Source organism: Salvelinus sp. IW2-2015, linkage group LG10 (assembly GCF_002910315.2).
Source record: "Salvelinus sp. IW2-2015 linkage group LG10, ASM291031v2, whole genome shotgun sequence".
NCBI lineage: Eukaryota > Metazoa > Chordata > Actinopteri > Salmoniformes > Salmonidae > Salvelinus > Salvelinus sp. IW2-2015.
In genome coordinates, this window is record NC_036850.1 from 6,507,311 (window position 1) to 6,529,637 (window position 22,327).

At 42.1% G+C, this 22,327-nt stretch overlaps 1 protein-coding gene across 1 annotated transcript; it reads right to left on the minus strand.

Moving 5' to 3' along the window:
* Nucleotides 1–1,221: 1,221 nt before the first annotated feature.
* On the minus strand, nt 1,222–14,155 carry LOC111969215 (lysosomal acid phosphatase). Its single transcript, XM_023995211.2, has 11 exons — nt 13,983–14,155; nt 12,777–12,872; nt 12,446–12,532; nt 11,837–11,989; nt 11,590–11,688; nt 9,005–9,094; nt 6,806–6,938; nt 5,517–5,605; nt 4,918–5,024; nt 3,465–3,640; nt 1,222–1,896 (listed from the first exon to the last, which is right to left on the minus strand). Exons 1-11 carry the CDS (start codon nt 14,067–14,069, stop codon nt 1,766–1,768), a joined length of 1,248 nt encoding a protein of 415 aa, XP_023850979.1. The 5' UTR covers nt 14,070–14,155; the 3' UTR covers nt 1,222–1,765.
* Nucleotides 14,156–22,327: the final 8,172 nt, after the last annotated feature.

Genomic DNA, 22,327 nt, shown 5'->3' on the forward strand with positions numbered 1-22,327 from the left:
GAGACCTGCTGCGGATATAGTAAAGTAATATGGCCTGGCGTGAGATTTACACCCTCTCCCCCGGACTTTCAAGAGCCAGGGAGAGCTCTCCGGGCGGCACCGAAACAGCAACGCTTTCCAGGGCTTGGGCCCCTCTCTCGTGGCGAACCCATTCCAGGGCTCCCGCCAGCTTCTCCGGGATCGGCCGCATTACCGCACTGGATGCCTCGTGGCGCCCGTCTCCGCCAGTCCGTGGACATTCTGAAAGTAGTTTGAGGTCACTCGGTCACATTACATGTAAAATCGTGTGAGATGAAAATGGACAAACTAAAGAGTGTGCAATATACAAGGGTAGTCATTGGACATTCTGAACCTTGTTTGAAGTCAGGTCACATGACCAAGGAGCTAATGAAATTAGAACATATACAAAATTCATGTGAAATCGTGTGAAATTAAAATGGACTAACTGAAGGGTGTGCAATGTGTAGGCCCGCTGAGTGTACATTCTGAACCTTGTTTTAAGTCAGGTCACATGACCAAGGAGCTATTGAAATTTAAAAAATATATATAAATCATTTAAAATAGTGTGAGATGTAAATTGACCAAAAAAAAAGTGTGTGCAATGTGTGTCTATGCCATTGGGTTAGCTAGAACCAGTTTTGAAATTTTTAGGAGTAATGGTTAAAAAGCTATTGAAATTTGAAAAATGTGATTTGTCAATATGTTGACCGTTCCTAACTGCGGTTGGTGGATGTAAGGAAAACTACAGGTGGATATCCGTCGAATATCCAGCCCCTGAATCTGTCTTTACCTTGGTCGGAGTGACTTGTTTGATGGGAACTCAGCGGAGAGCCCCCTCAGGTTGTGAACACTGCACTCAGTAACTTAAAAGGTATTATACTGTATTTATATTGTAATAATTATAATGTATTTATTTTTTTTATTTTTATTTTTTTACTTTGGGGGAAATTTAAAAAACGAAGTAATCACTTGTTCCTAAAAAAAAAAAAGTCTAAACCTCAGAGGCAGTTTTAAAAGAGCAGAAAGAGGGCAGTCACACTTATATACATGTATCTTTTTCAGCAAATAACTGAATTACTGTGCCTTAAATTGAATCTAACAGCCCTAGGCACAAAGCATGACAGGCTTGTTAGTACATGCCTCTGACATATAGAGCAAAGCCTTTACCAAGACTACCATGATGTGAAGGCTTCTCCAAGTACCATGACAATCACCACCAGAGGAAATGAATAGCATTCTTTATCAAATTACTTGCTAGAAAGAATGCGCAGTACAGTCGGCCAAAATCTGTTCCTTGGAGAGAATGAAGCACAAGCAGTCCTCGGGTTCAGTGTCACAATGATCATTATTCTCCATCAAACAAGCATGAAGCATCCAGTGGTCCACATTTTGTAAGAACGCTGGTCAGGTGACTKGGACCCATGAGTACAAGTAGTAATTGAAAACATTAAAAAAGCCAATTTTGTCCGAATGCAGTAGCCAACTTCATTCACAAGCTTAAGAATACTTACCATGACAACAGTTCACTAGAAGACTAGATAACCTTTGTCCTCCCCAGTAAGTGCATGTGCATTTTTGGTGAAAGGTCACAGTCCCCTTTGAAGGAAAAATCAAAAAAAAATAAAATAAAGTTTAAAAAGTTGCACTAAAAGGAGTCTAGTGTTCCCTTTTCCTGCATCCCCCACCAGGGGGCAGAGCTGGGAGGCATTCAAACAACATCTTCACTCTCCCATGAATCCTGCCTACGGTGGAGTTTGTACTTTTGTCAAGATTCAATCYCATTGTGAACGTGACTGTAGCCGTTGGAGGGATCACGTTGCCGACAAAGCACAGCGAGCAGGAGGACGATAAGGAGGAAGAGCAAACAGCCACAAACTGCTAGTCCGATGACCACCTCTGATGGGACCAGAGAAAGACACAKTAGATATGTCAAACACACATTATTAGTCGTTCCATGTCACTTCAGCAATGACACCCACCATCTCAGATTGTTCTGAAGTAGTTTTTGCAGTTAGAAACATAATATAAGCTTTCCTGCAACTTTATTTTGTTGAAATATAATTTGATCTCTGAAAAATTCAGGTGCACCCAAAATTGGCCATTTTAATTTATAGGATTCCTATAATATATTGAATAAATATCGTACCCAACATACGATTTGGTCCGAACGTCTTCCTACCAATGTGTAAAACATGAGAAACCCCCCCCCCCCCCAAAAAAAAAATTGTATTGAACTGCAGCTTGAGTATTGTTTTATCCATCTATGTAATCCCAGTGAATTTGGTGATGTACTTCCCCCCCGTACAGGTAAATTACTTATTGAAGTTATTTGTTTTATGTCCCATCATACATACTGGTATTACCAGGAACTCAGTGCAGCTTTCAACTTACTCTTGAAAGTTGTAATAGTAGAATGCACAAGGTGCAATTTCRAAATTGGGTAGTGCATTATCAGTTTTGTTAGTCAGTCATTGCATACCTTAGAGAGCTATGTATGACTTGTCAGAAATGTCCAGATCAATTAGCTCATGTCTGCTAACGCTTTTTAGCTTGGTGTTTTAGTCCATAGACTTTGTAGTAATATTTGAGTCACTCAAATATCACATGAATACACAGACATGACAACAGGAAATAAGCTTTACCAACAAGAGGGGTGTGAACAGTGTGTCATGAACAGTGCTTATGCCCATAGAAATAGACGTGGCACTCACATGCGCAGGGGGGGGGGGGTCGCGGGATATTCCCCAATGCTGGAGTGGGGGCCTGAGCTAAAAAGTTTGGGAACCCCTGCATTAATGTATTCTGTTGTTGGGGTGGTATTGGTGTGGAGGGGGTCTATAGGTGGCTTTTGACAATTGTTTTGAATATCTTACTCATTGGTAGGAAGAAGTTTGGTCCAAATTGGATGCGAGGTACTATATAGAATATATGAACCCTATCAATAGAAAAAATGTCCAAATTAGGTTAATTTCACAGAGATCAAATTACATTTCAACAAAATAATGTTGAATGAATATCTTATCCGTTTCTAACTACAGAAACCGTTTCAGAACAATCTGAGACGGTAGGTTTCAAAATCCTCTTTCTKTGCACCATTTTAATTCAAGGCAATGAATTAAAATGAGGCCCTTTATCTACTTCCCCGGAGTCAGGTGAACTCGTGGATACCATTTTTATGTATCTGTGTCCAGTATGAAGGAAGTTAGAGGTAGTTTCGCAAGCCAATGCTAACTAGTGTTAGCGCAATGACTGGCAGTCTATGGGTAATGGTAGTTTGCAACTTCCTTCAAAATACACACAGAGACATAAAAATGGTAGCCACGAGTTCATCTGACACTGGAGAAGTAGATAAACAGCCTCTGGCAAAATCCCGAAGTATCCCTTTAAAGTGGAATGACCCTTATTCAACACATTCTATTGCTTCAAGGCTCTTTATCAAACGGCCCATGTTACTCCCATCATACCTGTATCCTTTGTAGGAGACTCAACCATGCACTCCTTGTCCCAATCCTCTGGGATGGATGGTTTGGTGAGGCGCACAAAGTCCTCCAGGGGGCAGAAGAGGTCACAGCTAGGTATAGCCAGTTGGTAAGGCGCTCTTGTGGTGTCATTGCGATAAAACATGGCCACTGTGAATGATCTAGATGGGATAGACTTCCTATATTAGACTGACAGCAGATCTCAATCAGATATAAARTACCAGTCAAAAGTTTGGACACACCTACTCATTCAAGGTATTTATTTTTACTATTTTCTACATTGTAGAATAATAGTGAAGACATCAAAACTATGAAATAACCCATATGGAATCATGTAGTAACCAACAACAACAGTGTTAAATAAAATATATTTGAGATTCTTCAAAGTAGCCACCCTTTTCCTTGATGACAGCTTTGCACATGTAACAGTATAACTTTAGTCCGTCCCCTCGCCCATACCCGAGCTCGAACCAGGGACCCTCTGCACACATCAACAACAGTCACCCACGAAGCGTCGTTACCCATCGCTCCACAAAGGCCGCGGCCCTTGCAGAGCAAGGTGCAACACTACTTCTAGGTTTCAGAGCAAGTGACGTAACTGATTGAAACGCTACTAGCGCGTACCCGCTAACTAGCTAGCCATTTCACATCCGTTACACACACTTGGCATTTTCTCAACCAGCTTCATGAGTTAGTCACCTGGAATRCATTTCAATGAACAGGTGTACCTTGTTAAAAGTACATTTCTTTCCTTCTTAATGCATTTGAGCCAATCAGTAGTGTTGTCAAGGTAGGGGTGGTATACAGAAGAAGATGGTCTTTTACCAAATAGGGCTAAGTCCATATTAAATGGCAAGAACAGCTCAAATAAGCAAAGAGAAACAACAGTCCATCATTACTTTAAGACATGAAGGTCAGTCAATCCAGGAAAACTGGAAGAACTTTGAAAGTTTCTTCAAGTGCAGTCGCAAAAACCATCAAGAAGACCCAGAGTTACCTCTGCTACAGAGGATACGTTCATTAGAGTTTCCAGCTTCAGAAACTGCAGCCCAAATAAATGCTTCAGAGTTCAAGTAACAGACACATCTCAACATCAACTGTTCAGAGGAGACTGCGTGAAATCAGGCCTTCATGGTCGAATTGCTGCAAAGAAACCACCAGTAGTAGTATAACTTTTTGGGTTACTATATGACTCCATATGTGTTATTTCATAGTTGTGATGTCTTCACTATTATTCTACAGTGTAGAAAATAGTAAAAAATAAAGAAAAACCCTTGAATGAGTAGGTGTTCAAACTTGACTGGTACTGTACATATTTTTTTGGGGGACCGGACGTTGCTTATCTGAGCCAGTTCACAAGATAGCACAGTATAATATAACTACACAAAGTTTGGTATAGCTATTAACAAGGGTCTTATTCCATCACGGTACAACCTACCCGTTGTCTTCCTGATAGAGTTCAAATATGTGGCAGGAGGCATAGGGCGGCTGCTTTCCATTGAAGATACTCAAACTCGACTGCAAAGCCACAACGGTGGTGTCATGCTGAAAAGTAACACAAAAGACTCATGCATTCGKCACATTTTGCCACGGGGCGGAGTGAAAATGTTGCCATTTTAAGTTTGCTGCAATTCTACACATTTTGCCATGGGGCGGAGAGAAAATGCAGTTGTTAATATGATAACTGATGAGCAATGGCCMCACCCGGTCAGTAATTTGTCCATGCTTACTACAAGTTTAGATAACTGKCCGCTAGACTAACTTTCAATACCCCCAAAAATGTGCTGACATGGGCTAATTGAGTGACTGCTGATGTGCAACCAAATGTAAAAATTCCACCTTGTGTATTTTATTATTCTAACTCTAAACAGTAAGTTGAGACCTTCTGAGTCCCCCCCCCTCCCCAAATTTGAAATTGATCCACAGGCCTACAGTGGGCCACCAGTTGCCCGTCCCTGCATTAGATGAACAATTTGCAGCAAACAGCCCAAGGCATCCACGTAAAAAGGAGATCATGCACAAGATTTAAAAGCTTACCGCAGAGAGCATCATCATCTTCAGACGGCGATTAGAGCCGGGAAGAGCAGACTCCGAGATGTTATTTACAATGCTACCCAAGAGGACACCTATTTAATGGAGTAGTAAAAGCCTATAGTTAGCAGTTAAGTAGACAATGAGAAGATTTACCATCTCTTATCTCATTCCTTCAGTGCTATTGCCATTACATAAAACATCAGCTGACTTCAATGGTGGTTGTGGGGCTAGTCTTCATCTCGATGATGTGCAAAGTAGTTTAATCATTTGAGATGAGCGTACTAAACCAAAGATGTATGAATGCATATTCAAATCTCTAATCACTTTCATATATTTGAGGGCCATATGAAGAAATGCAGTAACTAAACGGAGTGGATACCAATCCAACTTTTTTGGACCCCTCTTCCCGACAGCTAAAGATCCAGAAGCTTCTGCGCATGTGCGGGACCCTCTACTTTACACACAGTCGCACAGGCTTCTCTGGCGAATGGTGCTTGTCTACTAAAAGTAAGATCAAAGCTGAATCAATGTCTGCAAGAGTGCATAATTATACTATTCTACATAACAGAATTTAATATAATACCATTGTATAACGTTACTGTAAGACAACAAACACCACCTCATTGTGCGAACGGTCACATTTCTCTCATGTGGCCAAAACTCAGCAGCGCACACCACAAGACAAAATGTGTGCTTTGACTGAAACATGCTACTTTGTTAAAACAATATTCCTTAAAAATGTGCTCGCTGTAGGCTACTTCAAGCCAACAAGAAGATCTAAATGCTTATCCCCATGAATCTGATTGAGATCAAATGGTTGGTATGCAAATGCTGCTTGGACGTTTCACCAGTAAAACCTGAATAATTATAATTTCACGATTGACAATGAGAAAAATAAAGGGAGGGTGACCACATATTTGCGAGTAAAGTAGTGGTGACGAAACATGCGCAGAACGTGATTCGGAATCTTCAGGGCCCATTTAATTTTTTTWAAGTTATCCGGATTTCGGCTAATCGGATTGGAATAACGCATTAAAATAGAACAGGAGTCTCCATTCAAGTCAATGATTAATCTGTTCTATACATTTAAACCTATCCGACAGATGAAATCCAGATAGAACTTTTTAAAAACTGGGCCCAGTTGTGGGGAAAAGGAAACCAAGGAGGTGGGACGGGACAGTTACCTACGGCTCCGCAGCCTTGGCCATCACTAAATAGCACGTACAAAAGGAAATGTAGATGGCTAAGCTGAAACACATTTCTGCCCTTCCCATTCTGACAGTTGGCATTACCTCCTTGGAGACGGCTTTTCTCCTGATGCTTGTAGACCTCAAACAGGATTTCAAAGCCAAAGTCCTTGAGCTTCCTCAGATCATCCATGATCTCAGGGGTCAACCAGTCAGGAGCGGTCATGTTGTGCCTTGCCTGAAATGACATGGGTGGTGAAYGAAAAACCTCCAATATGCTCATGACACTGAATAAAGGTGAAACTACACAACAATGTTAGTAAGATAATAATACCATTCAATTTACATGCTGTTGTCTGTCTCTAAAGTAAAATAGTATGATATTGCTACAATTACAGTGTAGAACATCCAATAAAACAAGGTTAACAATAACCACCAACGAAATGAAAGTAGGTATAGGCGACATTTCTTGATTAACAAGTTTCGTGATATACAAATAAATAGTTTTGATCTGTCTGGAGACAATCAATGACCACATTGCAGCCTTTGTCTCCCCAGCCCTTCCCAAATGTTTATACATGGTAGGTTGATTTCAGCTGACCAGAGTAGACTGAAGCATGACTTCCCTCACGTCGCAACAGTCACAAGGCTGAGTAGCCACAGGCTCACAGTTCTGTTTTCACTTCCATAAACCACTGTGGTTCCTCACTAGCTAAAACATTGGCTGTAGAAACATTTCACATCCTAACTTAAAAGTTTAACATTGACTCAATCTGCATGATTTATGGCAAACTGTACGGTGGACATTCTGTAATGTGATACAACTATAAGGAATTATAGCTAAACTCAGGACCCTGTCTTTCAAAGATAATTTGTAGAAATCCAAATAACTTCACAGATCTTCATTGTAAAGGGTTTAAAACACTGTTTCCCATGCTTGTTCAATGAACCATAAACAATTAATGAACATGCACCTGTGGAACAGTCATTAAGACCCTAACAGCTTACAGACGGTAGGCAATTAAGGTCACAGTTATGACAACTTAGGACACTAAAGATGCCTTTCTACTGACTCTGAAAAACCAGGGTCCCTGCCCAGGGTCCCTGCTCATCTGCGTGAATGTGCCTTAGGCAAGCTGCAAGGAGGCATGAGGACTGCAAATGTGGCCAGGGCAATAAATTGCAATGTCCGTACTGTGAGACGCCTAAGACAGCATTACAAGGAGACAGGACGGACAGCTGATCGTCCTCGCAGTGGCAAACCACGTGTAACAACACCTGCACAGGATCGGTACATCCGAACGTCACACATGCGGGACAGGTACAGGATGACAACAACAACTGCCCGAGTTACACCAGGACCGCACAATCCCTCCATCAGTGCTCAGACAGTCCAGCCTCTCTCAGCCTATTGCGGACAGAGGGCTTGTAGGCCTGTTGTAAGGCGGGTCCTCACCAGACATCACCGGCAACAACGTCGCCTATGGGCACAAACCCACCGTCGCTGGATCAGACAGGACTGGCAAAAAGTGCTCTATACTGACGAGTTGCGGTTTTGTCTCACCAGGGGTGATGGTCGGATTCACGTTTATCATCAAAGGAATGAGCGTTACACCGACGCCTGTACTCTGGAACGGGATCGATTTGGAGGTGGAGGGTCCGTCATGGTCTGGGGAGGTGTCATAGCATCATCGGACTGAGCTTGTTGTCATTGCAGGCAATCTCAACGCTGTGCGTTACAGGGAAGACATCCTCCTCCCTCATGTGGTACCCTTCCTGCAGGCTCATCCTGATATGACCCTCCAGCATGACAATGCCACTAGCCATACTGCTCGTTCTGTGCGTGATTTCCTGCAAGACAGGAATGTCAGTGTTCTGCCATGGCCAGCGAAGAGCCCAAATCTCAATCCAATTGAGCATGTCTGGGACCTGTTGGATCGGAGGGTGAGGGCTAGGGCCATTCCCCCCAGAAATGTCCGGGAACTTGCAGGTGCCTTGGTGGAAGAGTGGGGTAACATCTCACAGCAAGAACTGGCAAATCTGGTGCAGTCCATGAGGAGGAGATGCACTGCAGTACTTAATGCAGCTGGTGACTGTTACATTTGACCCACCCTTTGTTCAGGGACACATTATTCCATGTCTGTTAGTCACATGTCTGTGGAACTTGTTCAGTTTATGTCTCAGTTGTTGAATCTTGTTATGTTCATACAAATATTTACACTTAAGTTTGCTGAAAATAAACGCAGTTGACAGGGAGGACGTTTCTTTTTTTGCTGAGTTTATTATAGGTAATAAGCTGCTTACCTCACAGAACAGGGTGTCATGGACACTCCAAACAGTCTCAATGGTGGTGTTCTTCAGACCAGTTTTCTCCCGTATCATCGCTATTAGATCCTTTAAAAGCAAAGGATCAAACAMTGATAATCTAGACAAGGGGCATTCAAAGTTAAGATTGTCGACACAGCTTTGACAGCTCAACATGTGTGGTTGGCAAGTGATGGAGAAGAAATTCAAAACAAGGTAGAAACAATGGAACAGCAAACATGTTGTCCCCCACAAATGATGCTGCGCCCCCCTAGGCCAATCAGTGCAATTTTGTAAATGATGGATCTCTAAGGCAAGACGCATCATTCATCCAAGTTTCGTCAATATCGGGCCAGTGGTATCTGAGATATCAAGTGGGTTAGCTAGATTCATATCCCTGAGCATGTGTGCCAAATGATCACTCGGAGTCAAACAGATCAAGCGATGTAAACATGTGCCTGTTCTAGCGCCACTGTGTAGTCGACATGTTCTTGTACATGTTGAGTCTTGACAGTGTTTGCAACGTGTAATAAATTGTTACTACACAAATATCCTTGACTGATTTACAGTGCATTCATAAAGTTCAGACCCCTTGACTTTTTCCACATTTTGTTACATTACAGCCTTATTCTAAAATTTCTGAAGTAGTTCTCCCCCCTAATCAATCTACACACAATACCCATAATGCCAAAGCAAAAAGTTGTTTTTTTTTGGTTTAAATGTTAGCTAAATTGATTAAAACTGAAATATCACATTTACATAAGTATTCAGACCATTTACTCAGTACTTTGTTGAAGCACCTTTGGCAGCGATTACAGCTTGTAGTCTTAGGTATGATGCTACAAGCTTGGCACACCTGTATTTGGAGAGATTCTCCCATTCTCCTCTGCAGATCCTCTCAAGCTCTGTCAGGTTGGATGGGGAGCGTCRCTGCACAGCTATTTTCAGGTCTCTTCAGAGATGTTCGATCGGGTTCAAGTCCGGGCTCTGGCTGAGCCACTCAAGGACATTCAGAGACTTGTCCCGAAGCCACTCTTGCATWGTCTTGGCTGTGTGCTTGGGGTTGTTGTACTGTTGGAAGGTGAACCTTCGTCCCAGTCTGAAGTCTGGAGAAGGTTTTCATCAAGGATCTCGCTGTACTTTGCTCCATTCATCTTTGCCTTGATCCTGACTAGTCTCCCAGTCCCTGCCATTGAAAAACATCCCCACAGCATGATGCTGCCACCACCATGCTTCACCGTAGGGATGGTGCCAGGTTTCCTCCAGACGTGACGCTTGGCATTCAGGCCAAGAGTTCAATCTTGGTTTAATCAGACCAGARAATCTTGTTTCTCTCATGGTCAGAGTCCTTTAGGTACCTTTTGGCAAACTCCAAGCGGGATGTCATGTGCCTTTTACTGAGGAGTGGCTTCCGTCTCCCCACTCTAACATAAAGGCCTGATTGCTGGAGTACTGCAGAGATGGTTGTCCTTCTGGAAGATTCTCCCATCTCCACAGAGGAACTCTGGAGCGCTGTCAGAGTGACCATCAGGTTCTTGGTCACCTCCCTGACCAAGGCCCTTCTCCCCCGATTGCTCAGTTTGGCTGGGTGGCCAGCTCTAGGAAGAGTCTTGGTGGTTCCAAACTATTTCCATTTTAGAATGATGGAAGCCACCGTGTTCTTCGAGACCTTTAATGCTTCATAAATGTTTTGGTACCCTTCCCCAGATCTGTGCCAATCCTGTCTTGGAGCTCTACAGACAAGTCCTTTGACCTCATGGCTTGGTTTTTGCACTGTCAACTGTGGGACCTTATATAGACCGGTGTGTGCCTTTCCAAATCATGTCCAATCAATTGAATTTACCACAGGTGGACTCCAATCAAGTTGTAGAAACATCTCAATGATGATCAATGGAAACAGGATACATCTAAGAACAATTTCGAGTCTCATAGCAAAGGGTCTGAATAGTTATGTAAATAAGGCATGTGTTTATTTTGAATAACATTTGCAAAAAAAAAGGGGGTATTGTGTCGAGTAAAAAATGGGGTATTGTATGGATTGATAAGGATTTAAATAAATAAAAAATTCTCCATACGTTTTAGAATAAGGCTGTGTAACAAAATGTGGACAAAGTCAATGGGTCTGAACACTTTCCGAATGCACTGTATATGCATTTATAAGCCAGACCATGCCCATGTGAATATTTACTGGTCAATAGCGGCCATGTTGTTTTAGGTACTAGTCTGGAAAGTCTTGCATTGAGAGACCTTTGTCCATAGATGCCACATATCAAGTTTTGTGCAGATCGGTCATTAGGTGCCAGAAGAGTAGCGTTTTTAGTGTTTTTCTAAATATTCTAAATGGTGGAAAATCCACCATGGCAGACCTTATGGGTCCCTGAGGCAAATCTGATCCTTGTGAGGARGCACCTATGTTGAGAATTACATGAGTTTAGGTCAAGCGGGGTTAGGGGACGTGATGAATCTAAAGATGAATTGTGAAGACTCAAACCATAGCAGACAGTTAACAAAAGGTAATCACATTTCATAAGAATACGTCTCTAGCCAGTCATCACCTTAATTCCAGTGACTGCAGTGCCACTTACTTTGTATAGAAATGTCATGTTGAGGTACTTTTCTGTGCGTTCAGTCTCATTCATGAGGATTTTATAACGAGGGCAACCCGGAATGGGAAACGACAAAAGCTGAAATAGATAGACATTTTAGATGTGTACATTAGTATGGAGGTAGCCAATAACTTATTATTTAAAACAAAATCATATTCAGAATTTCTTTATTTTGTGGCTGCTGTCCATCTTTGGATATCACCCAAGACCTCATCACCCTGCTCACCCTCTCCTCATCCTGGGGCACAGTGTGAACAGGAATAGGCTGCCACTCCAGTGATGGGTTGAAGACCTGTGACCCATTTGGAGGGTACAATCCTGCCAGGTTGGCCTCTGCACTCATCAAGGTCCGGTCATAGTCTGTGCTTCTCACAGAAATCTAGACAAAGAACAATAGGAGGGGTAGTGGTTATCATTGAAACAAGATACTTCTTTTTGCAGTTCAGTGGCTACAGCCTTGAGCTGGTTTTACTTAGATTTTTCTTCTTTAACCTTTATTTAAGTCTGTTAAGAACAAATTCTTATTTACAATGACGGCCTACCCCGGCCAAACCCGGGCGATGCTGAGCCAATTGTGTGCCGCCCTATGGGCCTCCCAATCACAGCCGGATGTGATACAGCCTGGATTCGAACCAGGGACTGTAGTGACACCTCTTGCAATGAGATGCAGTGCCTTAGACCGCTGCGCCACTCAGGAGCCTAGTGCATTTTTGGAAGAGTCCACAGTTTGTTTAACCTGGGCGATACACACGATCCAATTGGCATTTCTAATTKAAATGAGTGTGTGAGACATAGTACCATCATAGTTTCAACAAGGAACTAAACCATAAATTACCTCACGTCGGTCATAAGTGTCATTTAGAAAACCCTGATAGCGTTTCCGCAGCACCTGTCCCAGCTCAAAGTGCTGCCTCATTCCTTCCTGTAGAGATCCCAGAAACGGTGTGTTATTAGTACAGCAAGAACCACACCCGTCAGTGCATCAGGATTCTTCCTCAACACTTATTCTAGCTTGGGTACCAGTTTGTTTGAGGTATCATTCCACTCAGTGTCATGCTAAACATAGCTTTCGCATGACAYTGAGTTCAAGGAGTTGAATGTTAGCAAAACAGGTTCTGGATTTCAGGCTAGTGCTATTCAGTCCTTGATGACTTTTTAAMATTTACCTGCGAGAGCTGTCCAAAGCCCTGGGGCCAAGAGCTCTCCTGGTAGCGATCAGTAGGGTAGGCTTTGACTGGGGATCGGTCACCATGGCGGTAGAGCTAGGTAAAAAAATCCCAAATATGATATTCTAGGCAAGTGACAAACTGGTTGGACTAGCGTTCCCCATGTCCGGCACAAGCAGGATCCTACACCACAATTTGGCTGAACTCAATCAAAGTGTATTTTGTCTTGCATTAACATAGCCACACTTACTAGAGCAAAGTCAACATAGCAACAATCCAGTGTTGCTGTTCATCCAATTTTTTCCCCTTATTATTTGTGACCTTATTAGTCAGCTAGTTAACGTTACGTGAAATAGTCATTGAGGTCACATACTAGCTTGTACAGCCCTAAAACAGGCAACAGTGAAACCGTATTATCTTAACGTTATCTAGGTAACGTTACACAGCACTAACTGTCCAGACTCGATATTGTTTACCAGTGCGAAGGCTAGCCTATAGCAAAACAATGTTGCTAGCTAACGTTAGTTCCTCTTTTGGTAACATTACACATTCCAGCTAGCTATGTTAGGTAGTTAACGAGTTAGTAAGTAGCTAACTTTAATGTTACACAATAAGTGAACTGGCAAAGAGAAGACTGACCGTCAGAGACGACTGTGTATCTAGCCAGTTAACGTTAAACAAACAAGATTAGCACACACAAATTAACGCTAGCTGGCGAACTTCAGCTAAACAAGTCAACTTGCAAATCAACTGTATGTTTTTATTTTACCTTTATTTAACCAGGTAAGCTAGTTGAGAACAAGTTCTCATTTACAACTGCGACCTGGCCAAGATAAAGCAAAGCAGTGCGACACAAACAACAACAGAGTTACACATGGAATAAACAAGCGTACGGTCAATAACACATATAAAACAATTAAGTCTATATACAGTGTGTGCAAATGGCGTGCGGAGGTAAGGCAATAAATAGGCCATAATAGCGAAGTAATTACAATTKAGCAAATTAACACTGGAGTGATAGATGAGCAGATGGTGATGTGCAAGTAGAAATACTGGTGTGCAAAAGAGCAGAAAAGTACATAAAAACAATATGGGATGTGCTAGGTAGATTGGATGGGCTATTTACAGCTACAGCGATCGGTTAGCTGCTCAGATAGCTGATGTTTAAAGTTAGTGAGGGAAACGTAAGTCTAACAGCATACTCACCACAGTTACAAATGTCAGTCTTCTGTCTCCAACAACTTTACCTAAAACAGCGAACATTGTCAATAGAAGCAGTACAGTGGAGTCCATCGTCAACGTCTGGTTACTTGAACACAGTAGCTATACAATACAACCTTAAAAATATATTTGTAAACTCCTTCTTCGATGAGGTTTAACGGCAGTTGCCATCCAATAAAAAAAGCATTACCGCCATCTACTAGACTGGAGTACAACCCTCTTATACTTTGCTTGAAATAAATAAATAAACAAATACCCTACCATTTGACACTACACTCACAAAACATTTTTTTTTTTTTTTTATAAAATTAAAATAACACCACCCTACTCCACTATTTAACCCTCCTGTTGTGTTCTTTTCATGTTAACTAATTCTGTGTTCCAGGTCCAAAATTACCACCCGTTATAGCTGATTATAAATCCATAATAATACATATATTATCACCTAATGTTGTCTGAGATCTTTTTATCAATTTAAGTTCTTGTGAACATTACAAGTTTTGAACTTCTATTTTCTATTTATGGCTTGTAGGCCTCATTGACCTGAGCTCATACAACTCGTTTTTGAGTAAGAAAAAGCATAATGTATGGATTATTTTGACTATAACAAATACTCAGATGAAACATATTGTGCTATTTATCACGGACTACTTTGTGTCAAAGTTTGACAAGGACTCTCTCCTCCTCACCAGTGTCACGATCAAAGATATGATCAAGAGCCTCACATACAGTATATTGTTTGGTCATTGTGCTGCCACAGAATGAATTGTGAGCAAGGCCTCAAAAAAGCTTTATATACCAGAGCTACCAGAAAGGTTCTATATGTTATTGAAACAATGTTGCGATTGTATGTGAGAATGCCAACAGGTGTGGTTCCCGTTTGGGAAAGATTCTATTGGGGAAAGGTTCCCGTGGGGGTTGCCATGGAAGCCAAGGGGGAGTGAGTTGTGTGTGTGTGTGTGTGCTCAAACACACATGCATGTGGGGGTCTGGGAGAGGAAGTGTGTCCATCTGATGAATGGGCATGTGCCTGAACACAATTTTATACACTAATTGTAGTCTCACCCATTCATTTCTAATGACCGGTTATTTTTGACCGGGAACACCACAGGTGTACAAAAGTTAAATAAAACACCCAAAATGTAATGAAAATCATCAAAATGTATTTTGTGTGTTCAAATGCCCTGTGTGGACACAGGACAATCAGATTAAATGAACTACATTTTTCAAAAAGAAAACTTCCGTCCAATTCGACCGGAACACAGCAGGAGGGTTAAATGTATTTAGTCCTACCTCATGCCAACAACCTGAAGGGATGGGACATCACCACATAACACACCCTGTAACTCTTCTGATGTCAAGTCTCACACACCCAAATACCTCTCTGCTATGGACAAAGATCCTCTGCTATGGACAAAGACCCTCTGCTATGGACAAAGACCCTCTGCTAWGGACAAAGATCCTACCTCATGGACTTGTCCAGTGATTCAAGATGCGTTCTGTTTCTCTGATCCTACTCTCCCCTTTTCATGCTATTTAACTAGGTTTTGAGGCTTTGAATATTTGTTTTAAACAATAGCTGTAGACTAACAGTGAAATTATTACTTACCGCCCTTCCCGAAAATGCTGAAAGAAAAATTTACTAAAATAAAATAACAAGAGGAATAAATACACAATGAGTAACGATAACTTGGCTATATACACGGGGTACCAGTACCAGTACCGGCTTATTGTAGAGTTCTAGTGGTTATTTGTAAATAGGTACTCTGCCAAGGTGAGTAATAGAAATAAAAGATACAATCAGTTCAAAAACGTTAATATGTTAATAAGGGGCGCATCAAAATGTTTATTCAACAATAATGTTACATATAAATACATTGAAAAGCAATTTATAATTGACATTTTTGTATCTGGAATAACAGTTTAATTGCCATTCCATAGATGGCACTGTCCCCCAGGCTGCTCCCCGTCAGGGGTCTGAGGATCTTGAAAACAAAATAGGCTCTTGAAACGCATCTGTGCGTGGGTAGATGTGCTGTACATTGTTGTAAACAATTATTACAACTACTATATACTGTTATCACTGTTATTGACTGTTATAAACAAGCATTACATTATAAATGTGTGGACCTGTAAAGGATGGCGATTGCACCGCAAGGGTTGTGGGTTCGATTCCCAGGGCCCCCCGTACGTAAAATGCATGCAGAAATGACTGTCGCTTTGGATAAAAGCGTTTGCTAAATAGTATATATTATTATTACATCGTTAAAACAACAGACCTACAGTGTGAAGGTATTTTGACTTTTCTAATGAATATTTGTGTGGAAGTTTACATCAATTGGAAAGACAGCACATGTGTCTGTTTAATTATTACTTGATTCAAAAGTTGTGGACAGAAATGTGGGTAGAAATAAATAAGGGAAGGGTGTAGTCGGTATTAACCAGTGATCTACTATAACACAGGGTATAATGTAAAGTTAAAATGAAATAATAACATGCACATCTTGTTCTTTTTTAATTCAGGTTTTATTAAGTCAGGGTAACTTGGTTATCATGGCTATGTGTAACAGCATTGAGATCCCCTCTGGAACCAGAACTGACTTCAGATTTACTGATCCGATAGACCCATAACTACTGTGTACACACACACACACACACACACACACACACACACACACACACACACACACACACACACACACACACACACACACACACACACACACACACACACACACACAAATGTATGTGGACATACCTTCAAATTAGTGGATTTGGACATTTCTGGCACATCCTTTGCTGACAGGTTTATAAAATCGAGCACACAGCCATACCAATCTCCATAGACAAACATTGGCAGTAGAATGGCCTTATTGAAGAGCTCAGTGACTTTTAACATGGCACGTCATAGGATGCCACCTTTCCACGAAGTCAGTTAATCAAATTTCTGCCATGCTAGAGCTGCCCTGGTCAACTGTAAGTGCTGTTATTGTGAAGTGGAAACTTCTAGGAGAAATAACGGCTCAGCCGCGAAGTGGTAGGCCACACAAGCTCACAGAACGGGACCGCCGAGTGCTGAAGCACATAAAAATCCTCTGTCCTCGGTTGCAACAATCACTACTGAGTTCCAAACTGCCTCTGGACACAACGTCAGCACAATAACTGTTCGACGGGAGCTTCATGAAATGGGTTTCCATGGCCGAGCAGCTGCAGATAAGCCTAAGATCACCATGCGCAGTGCGAAGCGTCGGCGAGTGGTGTAAAGCTCGCCACTATTGGACTTCTCTGGAGTAATGAATCACGTTTCACCATCTGGCAGTCCGATGGACAAATCTGGGTTTGGCGGATGCCAGGAGAACGCTACCTGTCCCAATGCATAGTGTCAACTGTAAAGTTTGGTGGAGGAGGAATAATGGTCTGGGGCTGTTTTTCATGGTTTGGGCTAGGCCCCTTAGTTCCAGTGAAGGGAAATCTTTATGCTACAGCATACAATGACATTCGAGACGATTTTGTGCATGCACAATGCACATGCCACCCCAATGACAATGTCTGTCGTGGAACTATTATTTTCAATGTTCAAAATCAGAAAAAGAAAGGGCTCTTCTACTGAAAAATTATGAAAAATACAGAAACAAATTAAAATGTAAACACTTTCCCCACTCAATGATGAGCTCTGTACTCATGAGCTCTGTAAAAGTGTAGGATGGCAATAAAATAAATACAGTCTTTCAGTCTTCAGGACTGTCCAATAGTGTAGGGAAAGAATATGAATAAAGAAAAATGTTCCATCATTCCTGCCAATTCAGATTAGTCGAACAAGTCAGAGTTTTTAATGTTGTAATACTGTAGCAACTTTTTGACAGAAGGTTGTAGGAACGGGGCTTTAGAGGAGAGACATGGTAGTGAAACCTCTCAGCCTTCCTGTTCAAAGTCCTCCATGAACTTCCTGACCTTGAACAAGTCCTCCATGTTGACAGTGGGTCTCGTGGAGGATAGTGAGCACAGCATGTCAGACTGGAGGGCAGAGGGACACACCGAGAGGACGAACAAAATCATGAGCATGGTTCAGCAATTACACAAATCTGAGAGTCAGTTTTCAATACCTGGACGTGTATGTTGAAACAGCATGTTCCAGTATGTTTGTGAGCAGTGAATGTGAATGTCAGTGAACATAGTGAGTGTGTCTGTGTTGTGAATGTATGTTTCTCACCATGCAGATAATGGGCATCAGCAGCTTGTCACTAGACACATCCATACAGGTCAATTCTATGGCAGCCGGGTCCCCAGGCGAGCATGGGGTTGGTCATCCATCATTAATTGACTGCTGGCACGGGACGGCCCTCGCACCTAGAGTACCATCACAAACAACAAACTATCTGAAATCTCCTCAATAGTAGAGAAAGCGATACACCTTTAGTATGGTTTACAAGAGTCGACTGCAATAGAGTTCCTATATCATGTGTATAAATTACTTTTTGGAATTGTGTGGTTGACTGCACTTTCCTGACAGGCTGCATGAGGGCATTTCATAGGATGATGCTAATGTCGGCCCCAGAGTAGCCATCTGTCTTTTTGGCGAGCTTACGCAGGTCTGCGTCACTCAGGCTGTGGGTCATGTTTCCCAGGTGCATCTGGAACAGAGATCGAGAGAGAGAGACACATAGCCAATAATATAGCATTTGAAATGTCTATATTGTTTTAAAAATGTTGTGAGTGTAATGTTTACTGTTAATTTTTAATTGTTTATTTCTCTTTTGTTTCTTGTCTATTTCACTTTCTTTGGCAATGTAAACATCTGTTTCCCATGCCAATAAAGCCCTTTGAATTAAATTGAGTTGAGAGAGAGAGAGTGACAGAGAGAGAGAAATAGAGAGAAAGACTACCTGGCCCACCACTCCACCCTGGACTTGAACAGCCTTTATGACCAGGTCCACCTCTACAAGGCAGCAATCCCAACTTTTGCCAGGACCATGACGGACGTCACCCTCAACCGTAGCCCCAGGACCTCACACAGGAACAACAGAGCAACGGACACCCTGCCCAGACCAGTGAGACACCCTCCCAGACTTGCAAGACCCCCTCGTGAAGGACCTGCACCGAGATGGCCCACGCCAAGAGGCCCTACACCTAGACCACAGCAATAACCAGCCACACCCCAACCAGCTAAGACCACCCCAAGAAAACCCTGGCCACACTCTATATAGGCCCCCCCCCATATCAGACATATGCCCCTTTTGCCTACCCCATGCCCCCACTCCTGTGGCAAGGACCTCAACATGACAGCAGGACATATGCCCAGGCCGTGAGCAGAGCAACAGGCCTAACCCCCACTATTACACCCCCCCAAGCCCCATCCTGCAACTTAAGAGGTATGTATCAGATGCTCAACATGCTCTGTTCACAGCTACTGTGATGGTCCGGGCCTAAACCACACAAAAACAACACTAGACACTATGGAACACAAAGCTTTTACTATCTCATCCTGGAATATACAAGGTCTGAAGTCATCTGCCTTTGGCCTAAAGAGCAGGAACCCAGACTTCATCAAAGAAATTACAAGAAACATGGTATAAAGGAGACGGACACACTGGTTGCCCTCTAGGTTACAGAGAGCTGGTAGTCCCATCCACCAAACTACCAGGTGTGAAACAGGGAAGAGACTCAGGGGGTATGCTAATTTGGTATAGAGCAGACCAAACCCACTCCATTAAATTAGTTAAAACAGGAACATTTTACATCTGGCTAGAAATTAATAAGGAAATAATCTCAACAGAGAAAAATGCCCTCGTGTGCTACCTATATCCCCCCAGTAGAATCCCCATCCTTTAACGATGACAGCTTCTCCATCCTAGAGGGGGAGATCAACATTTTTCAGGCCCCAGGACCTGTACTAGTCTGTGGCGACCTGAATGCCAGAACTGGACAAGAACCTGACACCCTCAGCACACAGGGGGGACATACACCTACCTGTAGGTGACAGCATTCCTTCCCCCATATGCCCCCCTAGACACAACTATGACAACATAACCAACAAAAACGGGTCACAACTCCTGCAGCTCTGTCGGACGCTGGGTATGTACATAGTCAATGGTAGGCTTCGAGGGGACTCCTCTGGTAGGTACASCTATAGTTAATCTCTTGGCAGTAGTACTGTCAACTACTTTATCACTGACCTCAACCCAGAGTCTCTTAGAGCATTCACAGTCAGTCCACTGAAACCCCTATCAGATCACAGCAAAATCACACTCTACTTGAACAGAGCTTTGCTCAATCAAGAGGCATCAAAGCCAAAGGAACTGAATAATATTAAGAAATGCTATAGATGGAAGGAAGGTAGTGTGGAAATCTACCAAAAAACAATTAGGCAGCAACAAATTCAATCCCTTCTAGACATTTTCCTGGACAAAATGTAATAGTGAAAGTGTAAACTTGGCAGTAGAAAACCTAAACAGTATATTTGACCTTTCAGCTTCCCTATCAAATCTAAAAAATTCAAGCAGACAGCCTAAGAAAATTAACAACAATGACAAATGGTTTGATGAAGAATGCAAAAATCTAAGAAAGAAACTGAGAAACTTATCCAACCAAAAACATAGAGACCCAGAAAACCTGAGCCTACGCCGTCACCATGGTGAATCACTAAACCAATACAGAAATACACTATGGAAAAAGAAGGAACAGCACGTCAGAAATCAGCTCAATGAAACTGAAGAATCCATAGAATCTAACCACTTCTGGGAAAATTGAAAAACTCTAAACAAACAACAACATGAAGAGTTATCTATCCAAAATGGAGATGTATGGATAAACCACTTCTCCAATCTTTTTTGCTCTATAACAAAGAACAAACAGCAAAAACATATACATKATCAAATACAAATTTTAGAATCCACTATTAAAGACTACCAGAACCCACTGGATTCTCCAATTACATTGAATGAACTACAGCACAAAATACAAACCCTCCAACCCAAAAACGTCTGTGGGGTTGATGTTATCCTCAATGAAATGGTAAAATATACAGACCACAAATTCCAATTGGCTAAACTTAAACTCTTTAAAATCATCCTCAGCTCTGGCATATTCCCCAATATTTGGAGCCAAGGACTGGTTACCCCAATCCACAAAGCGGAGACAAATTTGACCCCAATAACTACCGTGGGATATGCGTCTCCAGAAACCTTGGGAAAATCCTCTGCATTATCATTAACAGCAGACTCGTACATTTCCTCAGCGAAAACAATGCACTGAGCAAATGTGAAATGGGCTTTTTACCAATTACCATACGACAGACCTCTTATTCACCCTGCACACCATAATTGACAAACAAACAAACCAAAACAAAGGCAACGTCTTCTCATGCTTTGTTGTTTAAAAAAAAGCTTTCGACTCAATTTGGCATGAGGGCCTACTATACAAATTGATGGAAAGTGGTGTTTGGGGAAAAATATACGAAAGAAAAGCCATGTACACAAACAACAAGTGTGCGGTTAAAATTGGCAAAAAACAGACACATTTCTTTCCACAGGGCCGGGGGGTGAGACAGGGATGCAGTTTAAGCCAAACCCTCTCCAACATATATATCAACGAATTGGCGAGGACGCTAGAATGGTCTGCAGCACCAGGCCTCACCCTACTAGAATCTGAAGTCAAATGTCTACTGTTTGCTGATGATCTGGTGCTTTTCTCCCCAACCAAGGAGGGCCTACAGCAGCACCTAGATCTTCTGCACAGATTCTGCCAGACCTGGGCCCTGACAGTAAATCTCAGTAAGACAAAAGTAATGGTATTCCAAAAAAGGTCCAGTTGCCAGGACCACAAATACGAATTCAATCTAGACACCGTTGCCATAGAGCACACAAAAACTATACATACCTCGGCCTAAACATCAGCGCCACAGGTAACTTCCACAAAGATGTGAACGATCTGAGAGACAAGGCAAGAAGGGCCTTCTATGCCATCAAAAGGAACGTAAAATTTGACATACCAATTAGGATCTGGCAAAAAATACTTGATTCAGTTATAGAACCCATTGCGATCTGGGGTCCGCTCACCAACCAAGAATTCACAAAATGGGACAAACACCAAATTGAGATTCTGCATGCGAAATTCAGCAAAAATATCCTCTGTGTACACCGTAAAACACCAAATAATGCATGCAGAGCAGAATTAGGCTGATACCCACTAATTATCAAAATCTARAAAAGAGCTGTTAAATTCTACAACCACCTAAAAGGAAGCGATTCCCAAAACATCCATGACAAAGCCATCTCCTACAGAGAAATTAACCTGGAGAAGAGCCCCCTAAGCAAGCTGGTCCTGGGGCTCTA